The 16656-nt window shown below is 50.5% G+C and overlaps 1 protein-coding gene across 3 annotated transcripts in view; it reads right to left on the reverse strand.

The window, feature by feature from the left end:
* The window catches only part of ERCC3 (ERCC excision repair 3, TFIIH core complex helicase subunit), a 1672020-nt gene that overhangs the window by 191682 nt on the left and 1463682 nt on the right, over positions 1-16656 (reverse strand). For all 3 annotated transcript variants that reach the window (XM_086961802.1, XM_086961803.1, XM_086961804.1), the window contains one exon: positions 3872-3990. In XM_086961802.1, coding sequence (XP_086817928.1) covers positions 3872-3990 — 119 coding nt within the window. The remainder of the gene's footprint in view (positions 1-3871; positions 3991-16656) is intronic.

Here is a 16656-nt window from a genome sequence, read left to right on the forward strand (position 1 = left end):
ACTTAATGTGGCTGTGGGCCTGCTAATCAGACCCACAGCCTGCCGTTCTCTCTCTAAATTCACAACCATGTACTTTAGGTACATTACCAATTGGGTATTGGGACACCTGATCAGCCCCTGTACGGTGTACCATAGGTACCCAGGGCACAGGTGTATCCAAGGCCTACCAGGGGCTGCAGCATATCTTTTGCCACCCCTGGCTGGCTATCCAAACTGACACAACTGGCTGATCACTCAGCTGGGGCAAGGTCGTGTAATTACCCCTTGCTTAGATATAGTATACCTATATCTGGACACATATATACCTATAAGTCACTCCTATGACAGGCCTTAACAATCCTGGGGGCAGAGTGCTTGGTTTTACGTGAGATGGTGCTCGAGCATGAGCTGAGCCTGTCTGCAGCTGTCGGGAACAACTCCTGTAGCTGTTCCGGGATATTGCCATACCAATTATAATCCATTGCGGTTATGTGCTAACTTTGGTTTGGCTTTATCAAAACATGTCGTGTAAGGTGTCATACGATTTGGAATACTAACCCCTCGACAGTTTTGTCGACAGGGATAGCATTCCACCCTTCTAGAGGGAGAAGACATGTTACTTTACTAAAACGCGGTTAATCCTAACCAGAGCCTCAGCATCACAAAATGGATGCTGCTGCCACCGACACAAGTCTGACCTCCTGCTGCTGACCGAAACTTGGCAGAGGAGGCCTAGGCAAAGGGTTTCCTGTCGCGGGGAGGTGCTACACCACCCCAGACAGGAGATAGTGTATTGGGGCAGGGAGGGCTGAAAGAAGCTAGACAGTGCCTGGGGCGCACAAGGCTTCCCCTTGCATAATCCGGTCAAACCGGTTCTGGGGCACACCAGCCCCAGTCCCAGCGCGACCCTGGACAAAGGGAAAGGGGTGTAACCATCCCCTTCCTGGGTCCCACCCATAGGAGGAACCTAGCAGGTAATCCAGCCCCCTAGATTGGTATAAGAATGGGAGCAGTGCCAACTCGACGTAGAAGACTGAAGAATCTCCCTTGTGGTCAAGGAGTGACCACCCTGTGCAAGCAGGCACCATCAGCACCTCAACGTTTGCTTTGTTGCAGTTCCCGCCAGAACTCGAGCGACAGAGATCGACAAGACCCAGCATGCCTGCCTTCTAACAGCCCGATCCACAGTCCCTGCAGAGCTGAGACCCATGGAGGCGACCTGAAGCGTGGGGCTGGCCGTCTTGGAAAGACCAAGAGGCGCTGACTGTGCAGCTTCCGAGGCTCCCTCGAAGATGTGCATTGGGGTTTTAGAAGCCCCAGCCCTGAGCCACTCTTGCACCGAAGCTCACCCCTCTACACTCACAGAGTGCTGCGTGGGGCCCTTCTGCATCTTTTGGCTCAATGCGTTGGTCCGGTCGCTTGCCCGTTGGCTAGCGGCCCCAGTACCGACGAACCTTTGAGTTTGACTTGTGAGTCTGGTTGCTCCAGAATTGCCCTCGCTCCCCTGAAAAGGAGCACCCGCTCTGACCCTCCTGGTCCGAGTAAGAAGCTATCTTCGAATCCTGCGTGGGTTGCGCTTGCCAAGGTTTGTTTGCTCCAATCCGGAAGCCGACACCGCCAACAGCGAGAGCCTGCGTGGGACAGCTCGTGATCCGCTCCTGGACATCCTCGGTGCCCCAGAGTCCACGTGGCAGCGGAGACAAGCTTCCCGACATCGACCTGATTGCGCCCGACATTGCCTGGTTCCTTCCTTGTTCCACCCTGGTCACTGCTGAGTGACCCAGGCTCTGTCCCCTCTGCGTTCAGATCATCTATATCTTCGATCCACCCTTGGATCACACAGGACACTTCTCTTCTTGACGCCTGCAGCATCTTCATCTTCAGGCACCATCGACCTGCGTGACGAAACCCGACACTACTTTGCACCCGTGCACCCGCTTCCTGTGGGTGAGGTAACTCAGCAACGCCGGTGCTCCTGCACTGGTACACACCTCTAGTGTATAAGTCTAAAGTTTCATCCTTCTAGGTCAGTCAGAAGGCTCCTTTAACAGTAACTTTGTAACTTTTACGCACCATTGACTTTACATTGGTGCATGTGTGTGCTTTAAGCGCTGCACCCGAATCCCGCAGGCTTTACCCAACTTCAGCATTGCTACTCCCGACTGCTCCCAGTGATTCCCCAGGCCCTAGGCCTGACCACCATTCGATTAGTGATACTTATACCACTTTTTTGATATATGGTTTGAGTGGCCCCTAGGCCTCATCCATAATTGTGCAACTTTTATGTTTAAACGCTTGTGCTTCTAGACTCAAAGAGTATAGAGTATTTTTCTAGTAATAAATACATATATTTTTATAATATATAACTTGTGTGGTGTACTTTCATTTGATATTACAGGATTGTGATTGGTAAAACAGCTCTTGAGTTAAGCCTTTAAGGCTGCTTAGTCCATGCTACCCTTAGGATAGCTTGTCTATAAGGTTGACTTACAACCAGACACCATAAGGTATTGTTTGGACTGATACAAGGTGCCCCCAGAATTGGAGACATCATATATCAGGCCAACTTCTCACAAAGATATACAGGTAGATACACAAGAGTCGTTGATTGCAGTCTTGGATTCTTTATTTCAAGTGTGCCCAAATTGCATCAGTTTAGACAGCCAACGCATTTTGCCCACACAGGACCTTCTTCAGGGCGATGGGAGGCACTGTGAGAGTAGTGCCAAGGTAAAAGTAGACGAGCAGTTCAAGAAAGGCCTACTAAGGCTTGAGTAGCCGCCCATAAGTCTTATGTTGGGCAAATTCCGGATGAAAGCGTAGAAAACGGCCTGGTATCTATATTAGGCCCATGCACCACAGAAAGAAAAGGAAGTGATGCCTCGCAAGTGCACCAAATGAGAAGGAAGCAAAGAAGAGAAATCTATAATGATGCCAACAAATGGTTAGTAATGGACGGGCTAAATGCCCCTTTTTAGTGCTTTTAAAAAAGAAATGGGCGATACAATAGGTCACCAACCAACAGCACATGTGCACTGCCTGCAGGCTCGACCTAAAAAGAAGTTCTTCAATTTTAAACTGCTATTAGCAAAACAGTGACCTGCAATACAATGGCGGAGCCCTAAAATCCTAGAGAAGGCAGGCTGGCTCAGATGTAGAAGAACAGTGTACTGTCGAAGAAATAAGGATGAAATTAGTTAGATATGTTGAGAAACTGGTTGAAGATTTAGATCTGCTGCGTGCACTAACTAGAAGTTAGCAATTTCCTCTGTGCAAACGCCCATCATGAACACCATGTTGCCACTGAGACCTATATGATAATGTCAATAAACTGGTAATTACAATCAGAGGGCCCTTTGGAAAAGACCGTTCTGTAATGATACAACTAGATGTAGGTAATCCAAACTTTTAGCTGTATGTTTGTGTATGATATATGTAAATGAATGCCCTTTCTTGGCAGAAGTTTTTATAATGTATATAATTATATATTTAAAATGTAAAATAAAAAAAGATTTATAAACAAAATGGGAGTTTTGAATGCAAGTTGGAATGTATGGATTTGATTCCTTGAGTTGCTTGGGAGTTAACTTGTTGCTTCATAGTCGCTCTTTCTGACGTTCCTCGTAAAGACCTATTTGCTGAAAGTAAATAGTGTTTTTTTACTGTGAAGTTTATTAACGTAAATAAACCACCTAGTCACGTTTTTTAATCATGAGAAAGAGTCCAGACTTCAACATTTTCTCTTTCCATTAAGAGATATCTTTTATAATTGCAATAGGAGACTTACTTTTGTTGAGATTAAAAATGTCTCTAAATGTCTACTTGGGTCTTTGCATGCAGGTGAGGGTGAAGAGGTAAGAGATTTATGAATTAAATTACAGGACTGCCTTACCTTAAAGCTATATCCTTGGTCGACCAAAAATCTCTGTCTTTTGGTTGAATATGCCATTTCCTGAGTGTCCTGGGAAACAAGAGAGTAGAAGAAGGCATTGTACTCCTCCGCTACCATACCTAGGGTAAACAGAAGTAAACGTATTAGAAGACTAACAGAATGATGCCTGGCCTGGTCCATCACGCAAGTCTTATTACCTTTATTAGATTGTGCAATTTCAAGATAACTTTTTGATTTTAGTTAAATCGTAGTGCATACTTTGTAGGATTTGCTACAGCTTTAAGCATATCCCTGCGCAGGCCTTCCTGTTTACATTGTACAACAGTGTAAAACAAATGTCCTTCTAAAACTGCAAGTACTGATACACTACGTCTTGCATATTATAAAACAACTTGGAGAAGGTACAAGCCACAAGATCAATCAGAAAAAAAAAATGTACGCTTTCCAAACCAACCTGTTATTCACATGCTCAGGCCTAACAAGCACAATAATCACACCTCATTCCTCACTTTATTTTACCAACAATGTCGTATAAGTATTACACCCTCTTTCTCCCGAGTAATAAGAGATTTTCAACTGTCCGAATTACATTTGTAATTAAGAATGAAAAATATCCTAGCTGACGTATCAAAGTTTCAATTTGAATTTGAATTTGAATTTGAAGGAGATTTATAGAGCGCATGGCTGCCCGAGAGCGTCCCAGCGCTAACTGAAATCCAGAGGTAGAATCAGGCGGGAGCATGAAGAGGTCAGGGGAACAGCCATGTCTTCAAGGATTTACGAAATGACAGGAGATTAGGTTGGGCCCGGAGGTCCGGTGGGAGAGTATTCCACATCTTAGACGCCTGATATGAGAACTGCCGACCTCCAGAGCGTGTTCTCTTGATCCTAGGTATTTGGGTCAGATGGGCGTTGGTTGATCGAAGGGTTCTGTTTGTCGTATGGGGTGTCACGAGATTTTTAAGGACAGGGGGGGCTTTTCCATGTAGGATTTTGTGAGTTAGGCACATGGCCTTGAATTGCACCCTTTGTTCCACCGGAAGCCAATGGAGTTCTTTGAGTGCAGGTTTAGCAGAGCAGCGTTTTTTTGTGCCTGTGAGGATTCGGGCGGCCGCATTTTGCACCACCTGGAGCCTAGAGATGACTTTTTTTGGTGAGCCGAGGTACAAGGCGTTGCCGTAATCGAGTCTTGACAGTATAAGACCCTGTATGAGTAGTAGTATGGGAGCAATGGGAGGATCTTACGGATGGAGCGTAGTAGGCCAAAGCATGTGCCTGCGGTTTTCCTGGCCTGCGTGTTGAGGGTAAGTTTGTCGTCCAGCCAAATCCCCAGGCTTTTAATATCAGTTTTGGGGATTGGTGGTGGGCCCATGCTGGGAGGCCATAGAGACTCCGGGCGGAAGTGGGACTGGTTGCCCAACACCATTAGCTCAGTTTTGTCCCCGCTGAGCTTTAGATGGGAATCGCTCATCCAGCTGACTATATCCCCTAGGCAGGAGTACAGATCGATGGTGGGGAGTTCTGACTGGCTGAGGGAGACGACCAGCTGAGTGTCGTCCGCGTAGGTCAGGAGTTTAATGCCATAGGGGACGACAATTTGTTCAAGAGGTGCCATGTATACGTTGAAGAGTGTAGGGCTCAATGAAGAGCCCTGAGGCACTCCGCAACGTATCGGGGTTTCCCTTGAGATGCAGTCTCCCTCCGCCACCTGAAAGGAGCGGTTGTGGAGGAAGGATTTTAGCCAGTCGAGGGCCGTCCCAGTGATGCCAAGGTTTTCCAGGCGTTGGGCCAGGATGCTATGGTTGACGGTGTCGAATGCTGCGCTGAGATCCAGGAGGATCACTGCCACTGATCCTCCTGCATCAATGATCTTCCTAGCTTCTTCGACTACCACCACCATTGCTGTTTCTGTCCCCTGGCCCGGGCGAAAACCGGTTTGGGAGGTTTTTAGCAGCTCGTTGGACTCCAGATAATGAGAGAGCTGGGAGTTGATGTATTTTTCCGCCAGTTTGCTAATGCCGGGGAGGAGTGATATCGGCCTGAAGTTAGCCAGGTTGTCCGGGTCAAGGTTTGGTTTTTTTATAAGTGCCTTCACCACCGCCTTTTTCCAGCTAGTGGGAACAGTTCCAGATTCGAAGGATGTGTTTAGCAAGTTGGTCATAGGTGGTAGGATGCTCGTGGCGACCTGCTTCAGATGTCTCACAGGGGCTGGGTCATGAGACGATCCGCTTTTGAGGGCTTCTAGTATGGAACCAAGGGTTTCCATGTTAATGGGGTGGAACTTGCTTAGCTCAGTGTCTCTGTTCTGTCGCCGGGAGGAGAGAAGGAGGGAGGGATTTACAGAAGAGAGAGACGGAAGTTGTTTGAGTATTTTTTGTATTTTTGAATCGAAAAAGTTAGCTAACTCGTTACAGTGTTCGTTAGAGGGGTTGCGTGCAGCTGGGGGTGTGGGGGGTTTTAAAAGCTTTTTCGTGATGAGAAACGTCTCTCTCGACGAACTTGCTGCCTTGCTGATTTTTTCATTGAAGAAGGAAATTTGCGAGTTCTAATCAGGGCTTGGAGGAGAGAATTATGCTTTACTTTCTTCACTTTAATTCCATAGCAGCCATTTTAATAACATCAACACAACCACATTTCCCAGAACTCCAGGGAAATTGGAGAAACAAACAACCGATAAGCACATCCATGAAAAGGCATTGTCCAATCAAAACACAAGATCCAGCATAGAGCCCCTCTTCAGTGTCCTGGGCTTCCTCTTTCGTCACGCGAGTCACACCAGTCGTCTTACTCTATCCGTCCTGTTTGCCAGAATCCCCTCCTGGAACTAAAGAAAAGGATCAGAACTAGCAGCTAATCAGCGATAAAATGCATGCATTCACAACAACTGTCATTCCAACAGAGAAAGCTCCTGACCTTGAATCACAACTACCTAAAACTGTTCTTTAACTGGAATACAATTCCATAGCAAACAGTCTCAACATTAAGACACATGTCAAGCGAAGCAGAGAGAACACTTTACTTAGTCTCCAGGGGGCGGGCATTCATGAACCTCACGGCGAGAGGGATAATCCTTGCATCCGGGTCCCTAATAGAATTTAAACTTTCCATTACATTAGCTAGGAAATATTTCATTCTATGTCAGGACCAGAGGCTTCAGATTATGCTAGTTTTAAGCTTACTTACCATCAAGAGGGCCATATCAATATTAGGTTTGAAGTAGAACCTTTTAAAGGAGGAGTCTGAAGACCAATTTGCAGCGTTCATTATGTCCTCCAACATTGCCCCTGGGATGAATGCCTTGGAGGCCATCACTCCTCTGGCAGAATGGGCTCCAAACTGCCGAAGGTTAATACCCGCCTCCTGCATGACCTACTGCACCCAATGTGCAATCGTGGGAGATCAACCTGCCTTATGCGGTTTCCAGAGGGCTATCAAAAGCTGCCTCTCCCCTGGAGGTCTAAGCTCCAAATACATCTCCTCAATACTGTTAAGGAGTGCACACAGCTTCGGGGAGTCTGGAAATTCGGGGCACTATCACTCTAGTGTGACATTTGGTTCTTCGACGAATGGTGAAAGAAACCCCAGTAGGGGAAATACCCTGCCTGTGATATCCAGGGCCCTAACATTTGAAACTCATCTACACAGATCAGGCAGAGGAGCATCGCCAGTTTAGCAGACAATTATTTCCTTGATAAGAACTCATTGGATTGCCAAAACAAAAATAAGTTGAGAACCTTGTTCACTCTGAGTATCGTGGTTCAGGAGGTAGAGAGAATCTGACCCCCCTCAGAAGCAGACATATAAAAGGGTGATCCCCAAACGGTGCCCCTTGCACAGGTACGTGACCTGCCGAAATGGCGGACCGAAAGGTATTCACCGACTGGTAGTCCAAACTTTGTTGGGCCAGGCTCGCCAGAAAATTTAAGATCTGCACTATGTCAGAGCCCACAGGATCACAACCCCATTGCACACACCAACTACACCATCGCCTCCAGGGCCTTGGACAAGAGGTCTACAGCATATGCCGAAAGGCCTGGGATCAGCCATTTTCTCCAGTAATCCTCCAACGCCATTAGGTGTAGGAACCAGTTTAGCACCATCTGATGTGGAACATGATCCGGATTGAAAAGAAGCTCTGGAACAGGGGGAGACGATTGGAAAATCTCAAGAAAGTTTCAGTAGAACCGGAAACCAAACTTACGACCTTCAAATCGGGGTGCTGAGAACCACCTCCGCCCGTTGCCACCTGATCTGAGCCGACGCTCTTGTGATCATCGCAAATGGCTGAAATGCATAGGCTTGCTCCGGAATCTAATCATGCAGGAAAGCGGCCGTGGCCGCTGCCAAAGGATCCGGTCTCCAGCTGATGAATGGGGCCACCTGATGATCCAGTCTTGAATCAAAATCCACCTAAAAAGGACCCCAAAGGTTCTGCACAATGGCAAAAAACTCCGGGTGCAACTTCCAAAGACTGGATTCTCGAAAGTGGAGCGAGTGCCAATCCGTGACCTGATCATCAGTCCGGGGAGATACTATGCTGTCACCGAAATCTGGTGATCGAGACAGAACTGCTAAAGGCTTGTTGCTAGGTCCGAGAGAACCTTCGACCGAGTACCGTCGAGGTGGTTTATGTACCTGACAGCCGAGACATTGTCCATCTTTATAATGAAACAAGATTGGACCCGGTCTCTGGTCTAACAAAGGACAGCGAGGGACCCCACCAATAGCTCCAAACAATTTAAATGCACAGTCTGCTCCTGCGAAGACCAAGACCCTCCTGTGGAAAAATCCCCACACTCGGCGCCCCAGCCTTATCTGCTGGCATCTGACTCGATAACCTGGTCTAGGGTAGAGCCAAATATTGACCGGCCATTCCACGCCTCTGTATGAGTGAGCCACCAGCGAATCTCTTCCCATGCTTCGTTGGACAGGGACACTAAATGAGAGTAAAGAAGCCCTCTCCACAAGTGTCCCACTTTCAGACGCTGCAGGGCACAATAATGCATTGGGCCTGGAAAAATGGCTTGAATGGAGGCAGACAGGAGTCCCACCACGCAGGCAATCTGAGGGGCACTCTCTCTTTGACCAACGTCCGGCAGAGCTCGTGAAGGATCTTGGACATCTTCTGCAAGAAGGCTGAGAGTTGCCTTGGTAGAGTCTAATACGAAACCCAAGACCGTGACTTCTGAGCTGGAACCAACAACAACTTTTTGATGTTTATGCCGAACCCCAGCCTCTCTAACAGGCTGACCGCCTGTTGCAACTGCTCGCACAACCGTCGGGGAACCTGTGCCAAAAGAAGCATGTTGTTGAGGTAAACATTGAGGCGTGTCCCCCGAGCCCAAATGTGCTCCACGACTGGTCTGGGCACCTTCGTAAAGCACCAAGGAGTGGAGAAAAGCCTGAAAGGCAGAGTGGTAAACTGGTACACGCACTTGCACCAAAGGAACAGCAGAGAAATAGGGATTGCTAGGTATGCATCTTTTAAGACCAAGCGGACAATCGGATCTACTGGGCGCAAAACGTCCCTTAATAGTTGGATTCCCTCCATTTTGAAATGGTGGTAAACCAACCACTTGTTGAACTTGTGCAGATTTAGCACGGGACGCTGCCCCCCCCCCCCATCCTCCTTGTCTACCAAAAACATGTTGCTTATGAAGCCTTGCAAATGCGGCGATGTGAGGCAAATAGTCCCTTTGTTGAAGAGGGAGGAGACCTCTGAATCGATCAGTCCTGCCTCTAGATGTGAAAACTGGATAAGCCTGGGACTGCTCTCCTGAGTTGGAGTGCTACAGAATTCGATACGAAAACCCTGGACTTTTTGTTGCACCCAAGCACTGCGCGTGATGGTTTCCCAAACATGCACAAACCTGGCCTAACGGTCACCAACATGCACAAGGGAAGAGGTGGAAACACTTACAGGCATTAGAGGTGTTGTTGCCTCCTCTGAAGCCACAACCTCTTTCTTGGTCGTTGTCCACAGGATGTGTAGAAGTTGTGATAGCATGCCTGATCTTGATACTGCCTTCGCTTGGAGCCGTGCCCTCTGGAGTTTTGGAAGGCCTGGCCGGTCAAGCGGCCCCTACCTCGACCGGTCCCAGGGAAAACCCGGGAGGAGAAAACCCGCTTGATAAAGGACTGGGCCTTATCGAGGGACGTGAAAGTATTCACAGATTTCCCGAGCTCTTTGATAAAAGGCTCACCAAACAATCCCCCCGGGCCACTGCCCAAGCTTCGGAATCGGCCAGGTCTTCCAACTTCAGGTCCACCTTCATAAGGAAGGAGCGCCACTGCTCCATAGGGAGTGCACAGTTGGATTTACCAAGGAATACCACTGTTTGCTGTGCCCAACCAGAAAGAGCCTCTGAAGATATCAGGGCACCTAGCGTTCCTATCTACAGGGGGACCTGAAGCGGGCCTGGACCAGGTGCCCAGAAGAACGTCAGACAGTGCCTCATTAAACGGCAACATAGGCTCCGAAGAGCTTGCTTGCGGTTGAAGGACCTCAGTGAGGAGGTTAGTCCTCACTGCCGCGATGGGGAGTTCAAGGGATAAGCCTTGGCCGCCCGCATCAACAAAACACTATAGGCAGCCCCCTCCTCCGAAGCCACGGTAGGAGGGGAGACAAAACCAGTGTCTGGCGAAGTGTCCAAACCACTGGCATCCCCTAGCTCACCTACCCAGTCCTGATAAGACTGGCACTCACGTGCCAGAGGATCCTCAGTCCCCTCCCAATCCGCCTCACCACCCATCTCCTGGTAATCAGGGTAAAATGATGGGGCCAGATTATAGAAGAATAAGTCTTCTCTCAACGTTGAATGCGGCGTCGAGCGGCGCCGCTCCGGCGTCGAAACTGGGTCGAGGGGCAGACCGGGTACGACGTCGTCCGTGGACGGCGCCGGGGGCGACACCCTAGGGGCCGGTGCCGGCGAGGTCGTAAGGTCGACCGGCGACGACACGGATCCGGAACCGGATCCAGCGGGGCCCTGCAGCGTCGGGACCGAAGTCGCCGACGGCACCGGGGCCGAAGCACCCAACGGTGCCGGGGCCGAAGCACCGGGCCCGCTTGGGCTCCCAGTCGGGGCCGCTTGGCCCGAAGGCGCCGCGGAACCAGACGGCGGAGTGAGTGACCTCATGGCCGTGAGGAAGGCATCTATCTCCTCCGGCGTCGCGTTCTGCCCAGGGACCGGCGGGTAGGGAGCATGCCACGATGCCTGCGGCTCCGGTGGAGCCACATGGGCGATGTTGCCCGAATCCCCTGCCGAGTCGGGAGAGCGATGTCGCTTCTTCGACTTCTTGTGCCTCTTACCTGAGGACTTGGAGCTCTAGGAGTGGTGTTGACTTTCCGAGCCGGTCCCTCGACCTCTCTTCGGACCGGGACCTCGAACGGTGCGGGCCGACTGCCGGAGCTCGAGGCTCTTGCGGGACCGCTCCCGCCTAGCCTTCGACGTCAAGGCCCGGCAGACGGGGCACGACTTGTCATCGTGGTCGGGCCCCAGGCAATAAAAACACCGGCGATGGGGGTCGGTAACCGACATCAGTCGGTTGCAGTCGATGCAGTGGTTGAACCCGGGCATCCCTACCGGCACAGTCAGTCGTTCGAATTCGAAGAAAGATCCAAAATGATCGAAAAAGTTTAGTCAAAAATTGACTAAGGGTACCACTTTTTCCGGATCAGCGCTTGCTGGCGTGGAAAAACATAGGAACGGACGTCAGCGCGCGAGGGCAGCATCTAAGTACTCCGGCGACATCATTCCGGCACCATTGACGGACCCGCAGACGGTACTGCTATGCAAAAGTTTCCGGATCCAGTCTGACGCCTGGGGATATTTTAAGGTAAGGAGTCTAATACTAACCTGTTTCTTTCAGATATAGTATTCCTATTTCTACCCTTATATATAGACACATCTATACCTACTAGGAGCCCGTCTCGACATTGTCCGGGAGCAATCAGGCTTCTGGGCCCCCGCCCGCCCCGACGTTGTCTCAGGCTTCAGGGCCCCCGCCCGCCCAGACGTTGTCCTTGGGTCCCCCGGAGCGCACACGCCACTTTCAGGGCCCCCAATGAGCCGCACACGGGTCGCTTCACCTACCTCAGCCGCCGCTCCTCCCAGTCTGTCCGCTGCTCCTCCCCGCCTGTCCTCCGCTCCTCGCCGCTCCACACCGCTCCTCACCGTCTGTCCGCCGCTCCTCACCGCCTGCCCACAGCTCCTCACCGCCTGTCCGCCGCTCCTCACCGCTCCTCCCCGCCTGTCTGTCGCTCTTCCCCGCGCTCATGTCCGCTGCTCCTCCTCGCGCTCCTGTACGCCGCTCCTCCCCGTGCTCCTGATGTCAGCACGCACGCCGCGGCCGGTGCTACTTCCAAGGGACTCTTTTTTTTTAAATCGTAAATATTTTAAAGAAAGTATATTTTATTTTTTTATATAGCCTATGTCCATCTGCAGACTCTGACAATTACAACAATGTATCGGGTGTTTGGATTGGCGCTGTGGTTCCCGAGTTTACCCGCCTCAAGAGTTCAAAGTTCTCTCTTTATAATAGTAGTATAGATATAGATAAGTCACTCCTATGACAGGCCTGGACAATCCTGAAGGCAGAGTGCTTGGTTTTATGTGAGATGGTGCTTAGCATGAGCTGAGCCCGTCTGCAGCTTTCAGAACCATGTCCTTATAGCTGTTCTATGATATAGCCATACCATATACTCTTAAGTGCATTATAATCCTCACGGTTAATGCTAACTTTGGTTTGGCTTTAACAAAACATGTCGTGTAAGGTGTCATACGCTTTGGAATACTACCCCCTTGCCAGTTCTGGCGACGGGGGTAGCATTCCACCCTTCTAGAGGGAGAAGACATGTTGTTCCTATTAATCCCCGTTAAAGTTAACCAGAGCCTCAGCATCACAAAATGGATGCTGCTGCCACAGACACGAGTCTGACCTCTTGCTGCTGGATAAAACTCCGGCAAAGGGAGGCCTGGACAATAGGTTTCATGTCGAGGGGGGTGCTAGCGTTCAATGGAAGTATGCTTTTCCAGACACTGCCTCGGGCACACAAGGTGGTCCATGCATAGCCCGGTTCAAACCAGTTGCTGGGGCACTCCAGCCCCTGCTCTGGTGCGAAACTGGACAAAGGGAAAGGGATGTAACCTCCCCCTTCCCAGGTTCCAGCCATAGGAGGGATCTAGCAGGTAATCCAGCCCCTTAGTTTAGTATAAAGATAGGAGCTGTGTCCAGAGACATTAGATTATTCTGGAAAGAAACTCTGAAACAAACTCTTGGACCTTAGACGTTCCATATCGAGTGGAAGACTGAAGACATCTCCCTTGTGGTCAAGGAGTGACCAACCTCTGCAAATAGGCACCATCAGTTACTTGCCGGTTTGCTTTGTCGACGCTCCCGCCGGAACCCGAAGACTTAGCGACTCAGGAACTGGACTTCCAGACTTCTCTGACTCCGAACCACATCCACAGCAAAGCTGAAACCCGTGGTGGACACGAGAGACCGGATACCCTGGACTACCTGCTCTTTGCTCACCGTGCTGCTTCTGAGGTACCCTCGAAGTTGTACATTGGGGTTTGAGAAGCCCCAGACCCAAGCAGCATTTGCACCGAAGCTCAGCCCTCAACACTCCACGAGTACCGCGCGGGGCCTGGGCCTGCATTTCAGCACGACGCGTCTTCGCGGTTGCTAGCCCGTTGGCTAGTGAGCCCTCTGAAGACTTCTTTGTGAAACTACACCGCTTGCCTGGTTGCTCCGGGCTTGCTCCAGCTTCCCTGCGAAGGAGAAGCTCCCCAGACCTTGCTAGTCTGAACTTAAGCCAATCTTCCCATCCTGTGTGAATTGCACTTGCCAAGGTTTGTTGGGTCCAATCCAGACACCGACACTGCAGTCAACTAGATCCTTCGGGGGACAGCTCGAATCCAGCTCCTGGTCGTCATCGCCGCCTCCTGGTCCTCGTGGCTGCAGAGACAATCTTCACCTCTTTGCATCTCGACATCGCCTTGTTCCTTCCTGGTCACTGGCTAGTGACCCAGACTCTGTCCCTTCTGCTTTCAGGTTCTTCACGACTCCGAACCACCCTTGGACCCACCTGGACACATTTCTTTTGGTCGCCTGCAGCACTTTCTTGCAGCTCTCCATACGAATCAGCGGCGATACCGGACATGAAAACACCTATGCACCCGGCTTCCCTGGGTGAGGTAACTCGAGTACTCCGGTGCTCCCGTGGGTGTTCACTATCCAAGTGTCCTAGTTTAAAAGGGTTTTACCGTAGTCCATCTGGAAGTGTCCAAAATCTACTACTTTGTAACTTTTACGTTCCCATTATAACTCTATGGTAACTTGTGTGTGTGTTTAGACACTGCACACGTCTCCCGTGGGACTCCTACTTACAATCCTTTGTTGTTCAGTGTAGCCCCAGCGATTCCCTAGGCCCTAGGCCTATTCACCTTTCCTGAAGTAGTTCTTATACCACTTACTTAGTATATGGTTCGTGAGGTCCCTAGGGCAGAATTGTATTTGTGCAACTTATAGTATGCTTATTGAGTAACTTGTGCTGTATCTCGAACTCTGACCTCATAAAGAGTGCAGAGGGGTTGTGTTAGTAATAAATACATATATATTTGATATATACCTTGTGTGGTGTCCTTTCATTTGGTATTCAAGGGATTATAATTGGTAAAACAGCTGGCTTCACATGCTCTCTGAAGTTTACCCTAAGACTGCTATGTCCATGCTACCACTAGGATAGCTTGTCTATAAGGTTACTTTACAACCATCACCATAAGGGTCGTTTGGACTGGTGCAGGGTGCCCACTAGAATAGGTGACATCATATACCAAGCCAACTTCTCACACTCACCGCTTGGGCAATCGAGGTACCGCTAAACGAAGCTCTGGCGGCGGCAGTGAGGCAGTGTTTTAGTGGCACCGGAGTACCCTTGGGCTTGCTTGTACCGGTGGCCGCCATCTTGAGTGCTACTGCAGCACTCAGCGGTATTGGCACCCGTCCAGGAGGAGATTCCGGTGCGACCGGTGGCACTTTGATCAAGTGTTTTCACCAGGCGCCACGTTGGGACTGCTTTGGGGTGATGCCGGAGTGCTTTTGCGCTCGCTTTAGCAGGTGGCCGCCATCTTGCAACCCAACACGGCGACCAGCGGGAACGGCACCCGTCTGAGGCGGTTCAGATGTAGTCGGCAGCACTGAGATCGAATGCTTTCACCAGGAGCCGCCGAGTCATGTGAAGAGCCGGAGGAGCGGTTGCCTGTCACCTGAAATGCAGAGGAAGACTACTCGCTGCGGGCATCCACTGGAGGTATGTGGAGTGCGAGTGAGACCTTGATGCCTGAATAGATCCGCCCAGCACTGTCACCGGACCTGCCACACACGCAGAGAGGGGCAAGATTGAGGGTGCATGCCTAAGGGGAGCGGCGAACGCTGAGGGGGCCAATGAGAGCATGGGGGCGGATGCCTGACCTTAAAATGGCTGACTTGCAGCATGTTAGGCCCCTCACACAGCAAGTACTGAGAGCCGCATGGGCCTTCCTCCTGGGTCTTAACACCGCGTTTGAGTCTTTGTGAGAATCCTCCGCTTTCCGCTGGGGATTGTGGATCCCGCTACAGCTGAACTGGGGGTAACGGTCGCCCACTCTCATTGAAGCAGGGCTACACCCTGGAGGGAACCTCTGCAGCACCACTCCCCTGACGAAGGCCCTAATGAAGAGGAGAACAACAGCATCGCGAGGAGGCCTGGGTTGATGGTGCAATGGCCGGCGGGGAGACGCTCCTGGGAGCTACACCCTGCGGTTGTGGAGGAGGGTGATATTCGGGGAAGTGGCCGACAACTTGGGTGCTCAACAAAGAGACAGAGGAAGTACATGCACTGTGAGTCGCTGATATTACTCTGAGATAGCCTATCGGGTCCACAGCGTGGCAGCAGCAGAGTATTGAGGCAGCAACAGCATGAGTGTCGGTGGCTCACCTCTATGCCGCCTAAGAAAACAGTGACCAAAGCCGTGACTGGGGTCTCTCGTTTCTTCGTTCCAGCAGATAAACCCCCTTCAGTAGACAGCGCCGACAACATGGCCTTTACTAAAGATGACCTCATGGCCTCACGGCGTGATTTCAAGGAGGAGCTCCGGAAGGAACTGAGCCAAGACATTAAAGGCTCTATCGACCAGTTGAAAAGCGACCTCTATGAACGAATAGCCTCCCTCCAGCATGATGTGGACTCTGTGGGGGTCAGGGTGGTGGAGCTAGAGGAACAGACCCAGGAAGTTGACAAACGCACCTCCAGCATGCAGAATACGATAGGCGCCCTCCAGGATCAGTTGCACCACACCCAACTGAAAACAGAGGACCTTGAAAATAGGGTGCATAGAGATAACCTATGGGTCCGCGATTCAGAGGAGGGAGAGGAAGGGACCGACTTAAAAGCTTTTCTAGAGGGCCTCTTTGCAGAAATTGTGCACCCACAGCTCCTTAAAATCAAGCTTGAGCTGGTGCATAGAGTCGGAGGCCTGGCAACTGGGGACCGGAAATGCGCGAAAGATATCCTCGTGAAATTTCACTCCTATAAGGTGAAGGAGGCATTTCTCACAGCCGCCAGAAAAAAGGACTCAATCTCCTTCCAAGGGCACACATGTAGCATCTATCAAGATGTGGCCCCCACAACTATGATGAGGCGACCGCAGTTCCGGCCCATCACATCTAAGCTCAGAGCTGACAAAATTAGATATCGTTTGACTTATCCCTTTGGTCTGAGCTTCGAATTTAACAACAAACAG

The sequence above is a fragment of the Lissotriton vulgaris genome, chromosome 3_1, assembly GCF_964263255.1.
Source record: "Lissotriton vulgaris chromosome 3_1, aLisVul1.2, whole genome shotgun sequence".
NCBI classification, from domain to species: Eukaryota; Metazoa; Chordata; class Amphibia; order Caudata; family Salamandridae; genus Lissotriton; species Lissotriton vulgaris.